Source organism: Callionymus lyra, chromosome 7, assembly GCF_982586985.1.
Source record: "Callionymus lyra chromosome 7, fCalLyr1.hap1.1, whole genome shotgun sequence".
Classification (NCBI taxonomy): Eukaryota; Metazoa; Chordata; class Actinopteri; order Syngnathiformes; family Callionymidae; genus Callionymus; species Callionymus lyra.
The window spans coordinates 23061485-23072782 of NC_141824.1; the positions used below are offsets into that span (position 1 = coordinate 23061485).

Consider the following 11298-nt stretch of genomic DNA (forward strand, 5'->3'; position numbering starts at 1 on the left):
GATTAATAAATAAATTAAGTATGTCTTTTGATCTTTACATAGGTTTATCAACATTCATTTGATTCTTTACTGATTCATATTCGCTTCTTTTATGAAATAAATTATATATTCGTTGGTCCCAATAATATCTTATCAAATGTTGCTTATTTGATTGCATTTTCCTGTGAATTCATTAATTTCTTTGATCCTTTTTTTTTTTTCAAAAGCGATGTTTTTTTTCTCTTCATTTGTTCAACTTAGTTTTCCGTTTGACTGAGTTTAAGAAGTCACATGGTTGATATTAATTAAATTAAATTAAATTAATTTGACATCATAATCTATAATTTTCAACTGTTTGATTTGCTGTCGTGTAATCTTGAACATGCAGGGGATATTCTCTCTCATGATGCCATGTTTCCTGTGTCTCCCTCTCAGTCTCTGGACGAGTCCTTGAAGGACCTGATGACCTCAGTGCACCGGGAGCTCTCGGAGAAACAGTCTCTGGCCTTCAGCATGACCTTCCTGCCCACCAAGCTGGAGTTCACCACAGTGTCTGCTGAGAGCAGCTTCGTCTTCGAGTTCTCCTCGCCCGATGTCCGCTCCAACTTTGAGCAAGCTTTTGAGGAAGCCAAGAAAAAGCTGGGTCAGTGCGACGGGAACCTTTTCAATGCTGCTTCATCTCTTGTGGATCGTCTTCTAAAAACCCTTTTCTGACAGCAATGAACAAGGACCAGTGGGATCCAGAGTTTCTGAAGGCCATTCCCATCATGAAGACCCGCAGCGGGATGCAGGTGATGAGGATTCATTTAGTTAATCTACGTCAAACTCAAAACAACACCAAACAGATTCTAAACTGTTTACTTTATCAGATTGATTGATGGATTTATATGCCTTTTATTCTTCCTCCTTTGGTGAAGTTGTCACAGCAGTTCACAAACATACAAACACATTATTTTAAGACATTGAGTAACACATTTTATACATAATAACAAAAACAATAATAAATAATGATGAAAAAAAACAATAAAACAAATTATAAACAACATGTAATAAAATGAACACAATAACTAAATTAATGATGAATATATCAACAATAATAAACAAAAAAAAACATTTTTAAATATGCACACCTACAGAAGTATCGAAGTGGGAGGAGGGAGTTATAAACAAAAATAATATTTTAAACTGTTAGTAAAAGTGTAACTGTACAAAACATATTTTTAATTATCCTTAAATAATTGTTATACTCGGCCCGTAACCCAGACTGTGGTTGACATTTTGGCCCTGTGTGCGATTAACTTTGATACCCCTTGATCTACCATTATCAACTTTCCGAATATTTGTCTTCTCAGTTCTCGTGTGCGTCGCCCAGCCACAGCTGTCCAGACAGCGGCTGTGAGGTCTGGGTGTGTAACAGCGACGGATACGTGGGTCAGGTGAGAGAACGCTCCTGTATCTTCTGACTGGAGGTTCTGCAGATGGGTTTGACGTCAGCTTCTTCTGCCTCAGGTGTGTCTGTTGAACATCAAGGACGAGCCCACGGTGGAGGCCTGCATCGCCGTGTGCTCGGCCCGGATCATCTGCATCGCCGCCGTCCCCGGCCTGAAGGCCAGGTCAGTTGTGCGCTCGTACCGAAAACATTTCAACGAAAAATCGTATTCAAATAAACATTTACTTAATCATGCTTCCGTCAGCAGAGAGTTTGAAGTTCTCTGGAATTTTCTCAGGGAACGTGGGTCAGAACCAGCCGCAGCTCCTGCAGTACCTGCTCACCACCACCAGCAGCAGCAGCTGCACATCTCCATATCGCACTCTTCTTCTCTGGAGCTGACCGAGCAGCCCATGGGTGGGAAAAGTTTTCGATCTAGTCCAACAAATGTAGTCGCGCTAAAGTCAAAATCTACTCTTGAACTTAGCTTCACTAATGAAACATGACTCTTTTTTTAAAATCTTTTAATATTCAACTATATAACGTGTAACGTTTAGTTATATTTCCATGACTTTTGTGTTGTTATTCACTTTACATAACTGGTTCCATTTTCATACTTGAAAAATTAAATCACATTATGTAAGACACATTTTTCCTACCTCACGCATACATTTATATTAATATTATCCTTCTTATTTACACCCTAATGTTATTAACTCAGAGCAGATGAAATGTCTACACAACCGCAGTTATAAGGGAAGATTTATTTTAAAACATTCAATATTTCCTCGCTGTAAATGTCTGTAATTAGATAGTATAAGGTATAAGATTGTTTATCTTTTAATCTTCAAAATAAGAATTCAACAATATGCCGGACCATGAGTGCGGAGTTAGAATCTGAATCAACATCTGGATCAGAAAACGTTTATTAAAACGTAAAAAATAAAACGGGATTAAAAAAACTTTTGTACATTATAAATACAATAACATAATGTCAAATAAATAAAATAAAATGATATAAAATAAGGTCATAATTAAGGAATAACAAAACTGAGACAGAAATGTTTCATATTGACATGTTTTGTCCATAGTTCTTTTATCATTTATATTGATTATTTTAAATAAAATGAACATGAAATAAAACACAATTAAATAACAACTTTAGCTTCCTTTTGTTGTTATTATTTTAATGTAGTTTTAAGCTTTTTCCATCATATTAAACCCCTTTTTTGTGGTCTGCTAGCTCTGTTATTGACTAGCTAAGCTAACAAGAGTAGAATTTTATTTTGAATTCCCTTCACTTTACCTGATAGTTCTTACAGGTTAAAACCCTTGTGTTATCTCAGGGTCAAGGTGACCCGAAAACAAAGGTTAAGGTAAATTACATTTAGTTTTCGGACCACCGGATCATCTTGACCCAGAGATAACACAAGGGCTGTTTGAGACCTTGGCTCCTGCGAGGGAAGATGTGATGCAGATTGGACTCAACAGGCATTAGACGAGTCAAATGTTTATGCAACAATGCTTGGATGTTTTCCAGGACCAGGAGCAGAGCTGGTTCCCTTCGACAGCGACGACACAGACGATGAAGACTCGCCGAGTCCCTCCTCGACTCTCCAGAGTCAGGCGAGCCACTCCACCGTCTCCTCCAGCTACGGAAGTCAGTAAAAGTCTCTTTCTCGTTTGGTCAAATCTCCTCTTGTCCTGACTTTCATTCTTTCACGAAGACGAGGACGGTCCGAGCTCCAAGGACTTGAACACGGAGACCACCAGCAGCGAGGAGGAGCAGGAGTATCCAGTGGCCAGTGCCTTCACCACTCCCGGGATGTTGGGTGTTGGCCCAGCAGGTCGTGGCCAGACTGAGGGCGCCATGGACGGTCGCGCCATGCGTCGCTCCTCCAGGGGCTCCTTCACCCGGGCCAGCCTGGAGGACCTGCTCAGTATCGACCCGGAGGCCTTCCAGAGCTCCGTGTGGCTCGGCACAGAAGACGGATGGTTTGTGACTTAATAAAACATTTTGTTGTGAATAAAATCAATCGTGATTTGATATCTTCCTGAACAGCATTCACGTGTACCAGTCGTCGGACAACATTCGGAATCGGAAGAACAGCATGAAGATGCAGCACTCGGCTGCCATCCTTTGTATTTTGTAAGTAAAATCTAAGTTTATACATTTGTTTAAAAGCAATTCTGAGGCATAATCCATCCAGACAAACTAAAAATGTTACACATTTGACATATATTGTTTAAATACTAGACCATTGGGTGGAAAAACCTAAAAATGGCAAAACAGAACTAATCATATAACTAAGCTGTAAAGCATTGAAACGGAACATACCTCTGCTAAGGGGCTGATTTTGGGTGACTTGTAAAACACACTATATAATTAAATAAACAACCTCTGTGATTTAAGAGTAGTGCAGGCTCATGCAAAAAAACAACTCTGTAACAAAACATTTTGTCACTACCCACAAAAGTTTTACTGATTCAACAAACCCAAGTTTGCACCAGTGTTGTATCTGAACTAGTTTATTTAACAATACTTCATAAACTAGTTATTATTTTTGGAAAAACATGAACTGAAGCTAGTATATTTGTCCTGATTAACTTTTTAAATGAATGTTGTGCTCTCTCAGTTCCTCATTGTTCCAGTAGGTTACCAGGTTTCTGAAAAGATTTACAGGCAAAACACAGCTAAAACACAATATAAGCAGGTCTTCATGTATAGCAGAAAACACTTAATGTATTGTATTCATCTTATTTATTATTTATTCATTCTCTTCAACACTGTATTCCACAACACCACATACAATTACAGTGTTAGCTTTACTCAAGTGACAATAAATGTTTTCTGATTCTGATACAACAATGCAATCCGACACGCAAATGTAACGTTAAACTGATAAAATAATTGCTGTCCTTGTTTATATAGGGTCTGTGGTGTTGAATTTGGAAGTATGAACTAAACCAGTTCATTTTGAAATGTATGAACTGAACATAAAACTAGTTCACATAGAAAGTGAACTTTCCCAACACTGGTTTGCACTAGCATAGCCTCTTTAGCAGGGGTAATTTATTACATACATATGATGATTCACTATTATTGATGGTAAAGTGATAAAAACAAAGGATGACAGTGTTGTAAAAGTGAAAGTTAACATTATAGGAAAGAATTAAAAGTGCATCAAAACATATTTAGCACTAGCATGGCCGCTTAAGCAAAGTATAAATATAAAAAAATAGAATTTGATGATTCATTTCATCATTATTGATTTGTAAAGTGACAGAAAACATAAATTAGAGTACTTTAAAAATGAATGTTAACAGTGGAGGAATGAATAAATGCTAGAGCAGCAACAAATCATCGTTAGCATTAGCATAGCCTCTTAACAGAATATAAATAAAACACTTTATGATTTTATTTATTATTATTGATGAGTAAAGTGACATAAATGAGAGTAATGTAGAAGTGAAAGTTAACAGCAGAGAAAGGAATAAACAATAAAGCAGCAACAAACCAATATTAGCATTAGCATAGCATCTTAACAGAATATAAATGTAAGATTTTACAATTTGATTCAATATAATGGATGGGTAAAGCAAAAGAAAACATAAATGAAAGTATTGTTAAAGTGAAAGAAATAAACAATAAAGCAGGATGTTCCGTGGAGCTAACAAGCACAGCTGGTTTTTGAGATGTATTTATTTTTGCAGGTATTGGGACAACAAGGTGTTTGTGTCGCTAGCGAACGGAGAAGTTATCGTCTACCAGAGAGAAGCAGGTACAGTTAAAACAAGTTGTTTTTATGATTTAATTTGGTATTCATTTTTATTCAATCTAAACCTGCAGGTAGTTTCTGGGACGCTCAGTCGTCTCAGACGTTGGTCCTCGGCACGCCCACCAGTCCCGTCACTAAAATGGTTCCTGTCGGGGGGAAGCTGTGGTGCGGCGTCCAGAACCGAGTCCTGATCATCAACTCGACGTCACTGGTTCAAGAGGTGTGACAGGACCGTAATGTGAAATTTAAAAGATTTGCCGACTAACATCTTCCATTCCTCCGGAGCAGCACTGGTTCCAGGTGGGCACCGACAGCAGCCGCTGCGTGACCTGCATGGTGGCGTACGGTCAGGGCGTGTGGCTCGCCTTACAGGGCAGCGCTCACGTCCGGCTTTATCACGCCCAGACCTGGGAGAGCCTGACGGAGGTGGACGTCGCTCCGGCCGTGCACAAGATGCTGGCAGGTGAGGCGGGTGTTTGAAAACATCTCGATGAAGGTGTTTAAGTTAACTGTGGTCTTGTGTGTTCAGGCGCGGACGCCATCATCAGACAACACAAAGCTGCCTGCCTGAGGATCACGGCACTGTTGGCCTGCAAAGATCTGCTGTGGATCGGCACCAGCGCAGGTGAGAAGAATGTTTAAACAGGAACAATAAAAGGGATTATATTGATAATTAAAGTTTAGTTAGCGTTGGGGATTTTACACTTGAACAACATATACAAATCTGTTACATTCTTGAATTTGAAAATACAAAAGGAGTCATTCAGACAAAAATAATAAATATATTGCTACTTTATTTTGATTTTACCATGTCATTGACGTGATAAGGGAGAGACCTAAATGTTTTCATTGGTCATTTATTTATCGACATTGTATAGCTTCTATTATTTTTGATACAATATTGTTATTTGAAATGTTATATATACATTTTTTCAGAAATCTCTCAATCATTTTTGTTCTAGTGTACAGTAATTACATTATTTAACCAGAAAATTATTTCATTATTTCACCAGAGTTGGTGAAGACAAGTTACATTAAAAAAAAACACCCTTGATTTAAAACAAATTGTGTTCTACAAATGTATGAAAGTAGATTTGTATGGTTGTTTTGTTTAGCCATGTTAACTGTGTTTGTGCTGGTTTATTACCAAGCTTGTGGTGCCCAGCAGCAGTTAAAAGCCATAAGAGTAAATGAGGAAACTCTCTAGATCAGGGGTCTCAAACTCAACTGGCTGGGGGGCCATCAGAGGTCAATTATTGTTAAGAATGGGCCTTAACCTGGGGGTTTAAGCATTCTGTCTCAACATCTTAGACACATTTGTTTTGTATTTTGTTGTTTTATGGTGTATGGATTTTTGTGTGATTTCACTGTGGATTTTTGGGCTTTTTATTTTCAAATGAGTTATTTTATAATTATATTCCTTCTTCTTGATTATTTAATTGAAGCTATATAGATGATAATATTTTAGATGAATATATTTATTCCTTAAGCACCTGACAAAAAAATCCCCAACTTTGCTTCATAAAAATATATTTAATAAATGGAGGGCCACAAAATATCATCGCATAGGCTGCAAATGGCCCGAGGTTCACAGGTTTGAAACCCCCGCTCTAGATAAAATTACAGAGCTCCACAATATTTAATCATTTTCTCCATTAACATCATTCCTTAAATTAAAATCTCTGTAAATATTTAATACTTTGAATCATGTTAACACAACAATCACATAATCTCCTTGGCAGATGCAATAATTTATCTAGTGCAAATGTCAAAGCTTCAATTTGTTTTGCATTTTCCCGGATTATGTTCAACAATTGAATTGATTATATCTGCAAAAACAAGTATTTCTTTTTCTCCTGTATCTTATTTCGAAAACACTAAAGCTATTTATTTTCATTGTAGGCGTCGTCCTCACACTGGCAATACCTGCGGTGAGTTCTGGGACCGGAGCAGGAACCATCAAGTCCCCACTGCTGCCCATGGGATCGGCTCACGGACACACGGGTCACGTCCGCTTCCTCACGTCCATCGAGCTGCCGGAAGGTTTCGGCGTGAACATGGCGACACCAATCGTGCCCACAGGTTAGACGAATCCTCCTGAATGCATCTTCCCGCAGCGACTCAAGTTCTTTTCGTTCTCATAGGAAACCAGTCCGGCGGTTCCGTCGAGGGAAGCCTTCAGAGGCGCGACTCGGCGCGCAGCAGGGCCTCGGCCCACCTCCCTCCTAAAACCAACCACCTGGTCATATCCGGCGGCGACGGCTACGAGGATTTCCGGCTGACCAGCAGCAGCGAGACGGTGGGACGGGACGACAGCACCAACCATCTTCTGCTCTGGAGGGTCTGAGGACTCTCCGGACTCTTTCTCTCTAAGTAGGTCGTGGTTTTGTGCTCGGTCCACCCGTCCTCTGTGTGCACTCGGCTTTTCCACTCTGTCCCGGACTCTAGAATGAAGTGAAGACTTGTCTTGCTGGTCCACGCTGAGCACTGAAAGTATCCGCCTTACTGTATTTATCCATGTTGGTTCAAGTGAAGACTGCGGGCGACTTAGAAAAGAAAAAAGGAAGTCAACACATTGTGACATAAAATTGTAATACTGGTGACTCAGCATCAATTTCCGGTTGATGGTTCAAAGATGAATAATTGACTCCAAATCATTGTAGTTGTTGGTTTTGACCAGAATGATTTCCGAAAGTGCTTTTTCTATTGTCAGGAAGGATCTAGCTGGATAATTTTTTCCATCATGAGACTGTGATAGCGAAGCGTTTAGTTAGTGTACAGTATTTATAATTTGGATTTTAGCTCCTTTCTTTTACAGCACTTAATTTATAGAAGATGTAGCTTTCACTATTTTCTTTTGTTTTGTTCCCGTTGACTCTGGACTGCTCACAAGTGTGCGAGGATGCTGAGTGGGTCAGAAGGACAAGAACGCTAAGCACCTGCACGTGCCTTCAGAAGGTTTAAGGATAAGCCATTCTACACACAGACTCGCCTTCAGGCAGTGAAGAGTCAACAGTTTTGCTCCGTTCACTCGTCCTTGCCTCCCCGGTTTAGGGTTAAGCTGTGATTGCTCTGATCCCGCTCAGTTGGATGTTGCTCCTCCACCACCATATGGACGCCTCACCTGAGCCGGTTCACCTCTCAGACTCTCACCGGAGGAGTGAAAAAAGGGATCAGTCGCAATGTTGTGATGGAATCACTGCAGCTTTTCTTTCGCGGCATCTTGAGACTTATTAGGAAAGACACGACGATGACAAAACGCTGTCTTTGTTCCACGGTTATCCTCACGATCACCGTTCTGTTTGTTTGACTCTGTTCTCCCAAAGACAAAAGTAACACCTTTTGGTCTTGAAAATATCTTCAGAATCTGTGCCAAACTCCTCACTCGCTGTACAACATGCCCGCTGAACTTTTCTCTGTTGAAATATCTGTAAACAATAAAAAATATTTCTGGTGTTTAACTGTCTTACTGTATACTCAATGGTTGTTACAGTGTTTAGTCAGACATAAGAATGTGTGACGGTCCAAACACACACTTTGTTCAATGGCTCTTATTACGTCTGTAAATATTAGTATAAATTGCCTTTATTTGTACATAGTGCACCAGTTGTCTCCCAATTGTTGATATGAATCTGACGGCATATTTTTATATATTTGTGTAATGATTGTGTTCTCTGTAAGGCATGAGCTGTTAAGTTATACCTGTCATTCTAATCTGAAGACGGCTGAAAGGCAGTTGCTGTGTCAAAGGGTTCATGCCATGGATTTCCCCCGTGAACGAGGCTGCAGTGTCTCTGTGCTGCGACGCTATTGTTGCGTAGACCTTTTCTTCCTCTGTGTAGCTGTTCTCGTTCGTCACTGTGGGTTCATCTTTGTAATTAAAACGATTCACTGATGGCATACTGTGTCTTTTATTGTACGTCAAGGCTGTAATTATTCCTAGAATAGACCGACGGAAGATGTCGTCAAACTCACTCTGTTTTAAGAAAGATTAAAACCAGGTGTTTTTGGGTTATTTCCTGAACTCTAGAAAATGTTGAAATGTGTCAAAATAGGTTTTAACTAATATGTGGTTCATGAGTGATGTTGCTGTTTAAAGAACATTTGTATATTCTGGCTATTACAAAGACACTGTCCTTTAAATGACAATCATAGGCAGAAGATGATATCCCTGGTAGGAGACAAGGTATAAAGTAATTCAATGTAAAAATAGATTACATTCTAAATCATGTAAATAACAAACCTATTATTTATATGCACAGTATACTGTTTATAATATCAAATGTATATATGTTTATGATGGGAATGTATGTTATATCATATTTATCTACAACACATTTTATTATTCTCTCAGGGATTGTATAGTTTATCAGTGCGTGAGCTGGAGACCTAGCATAGGGGCTACAACAGTTACTTGAGTGTTTTACTTTGATGTGTTTAATCTACAGATAGTTAAACTCTGACAGTTCTGTGCTTCACAGAGAAGTCAGACGGACAGGCATGTATTTCTCTGTCCTTGATCTCTGTTCTTTGATTCAGTTCAACCCTCCTGTCGCCCTTCATTCCTTGCATTGGGTGAAAACACAGAGTACATAAGCATCCAGTCATTACATATGTATTTCTGACAGTCAGGGAGGTCGTTCACCTTGACCCAGAGACAACACAAGGGATACCTCAAACACAGTTGTTTTAGGCTACTGGGTCACATTGACTGGGGTTGCAGAGAGGAGATCTCAGGACAAACTACTGTCCATCATGGATGATGACAGTCATCCTCTGAACACTGTAAGCAGAGAAGCAGATGGAGTGAACGAATACTTCTTCTCAGATGCAAAACTAATAGACTCAGGGACTTATTCAGTCCTTGTGCATTTAGACTTTTAATTCTGAGTGTGGGGGCAGCAGGAGAGTGAAAGTATGATGTATTCTAATTTTAATCTTTGTATCCTTTTCTTTGATCTATGTTCTTGAAATGTGCACTTTGTCATCCCTTACCCTTTGTTCTTTTATCTGCTCTTTGTTCTTGTTCTTGTTTATATGAAACTATCATCTCCTGTGTAATGGAAACCCAAGAGGGGTTGATAAAGTCAATCTAATCTAATCTAATCTAATTTAATTAAAAAATGAAATAAAAGTTTAAGTTAAGTGTGACAAAAAGGAACTGCACATTAAAAGATCTTGGACTATGTAAAAAAAAACCTGTAAAATAAAGTATTTTAAAGATTTAATTAATAGGCTCATACATCACTCAACAAACAGGAATTCAGAGACTTAAAGAAAAAAATGGCAATGTTACACATGACATTTAATTGGCTTTAAACTGCTTTAAACTTATACATTAAAATAAATATGGTTTTAAAACCACTAAATCAAACGAAAACTAGATGAATCGTTCCCATATGGTTACAGAAATCCATCTTAAAACCAAGATCAAAAGTTAATGTCCTTCTTTAGATCTGACTTACTGTAAAGTAGGTCACGACATACAGTAGGTGTTCCACATGACCTATTAACAAGATGTGTAGTGTGTGGTGCGACCACTGTGGGCTACAGACAGACACTCTTTCTCAGAACTTTCATTGTGCTTCAACATCATTGATGCAGACACAGTGAAGGTCTGTGTGTTCTGAATGAAGTGCACAGTACAGTTGTGGGTCTGTGTGACACTAGAATGAATCACTGTCGCATGCTCGTCCATTGAGTTGATTCATAATTCAAACTATTATCAACCGAAATAAAAAATACTCTAAACTCCAAAAACTATTTAACTTTATATATTAGGCAAATAAAACTCACATTTCTCCGATCCTTAAAACTCTTCACTGGCTTCCAGTTTCTTTCAGGATTAACTTTAAAATTCTGGTTCTTACTTTCAGAGCTATTCATGGTCAGACCTTCCATCAGTGATCTGATCCAGCCTTACACCACAGCTCTGGCGCTGAGGTCTGTGGATCAGAATCTACTGATGGTTCCACGAATACGGTTCAGGACCATAGGAGAGAAATCCTTCCAGACTGTTGCTCCTAAGCTTTGGAACGATCTTCCTCTCCCTCTGTGTATGATGATCTACTGACTCCTTCAAGAAACATCTTAAGACGTTTCTATTTGTTC

At 38.9% G+C, this 11298-nt stretch overlaps 1 protein-coding gene across 1 annotated transcript in view; it reads left to right on the plus strand.

Moving 5' to 3' along the window:
* arhgef17 (Rho guanine nucleotide exchange factor (GEF) 17) overlaps positions 1-9076 on the plus strand; it is a 53776-nt gene extending 44700 nt beyond the window's left edge. The window contains exons 11-24 of the mRNA XM_087796447.1: positions 415-622; positions 697-770; positions 1332-1415; positions 1489-1592; positions 1707-1825; positions 2949-3068; positions 3136-3403; positions 3471-3557; positions 5123-5190; positions 5259-5407; positions 5476-5650; positions 5717-5812; positions 7090-7269; positions 7332-9076. Of these exons, the coding sequence (XP_087652573.1) occupies positions 415-622; positions 697-770; positions 1332-1415; positions 1489-1592; positions 1707-1825; positions 2949-3068; positions 3136-3403; positions 3471-3557; positions 5123-5190; positions 5259-5407; positions 5476-5650; positions 5717-5812; positions 7090-7269; positions 7332-7534 (1935 nt within the window). The 3' untranslated portion in view covers positions 7535-9076. The remainder of the gene's footprint in view (positions 1-414; positions 623-696; positions 771-1331; positions 1416-1488; positions 1593-1706; positions 1826-2948; positions 3069-3135; positions 3404-3470; positions 3558-5122; positions 5191-5258; positions 5408-5475; positions 5651-5716; positions 5813-7089; positions 7270-7331) is intronic.
* Positions 9077-11298: the final 2222 nt, after the last annotated feature.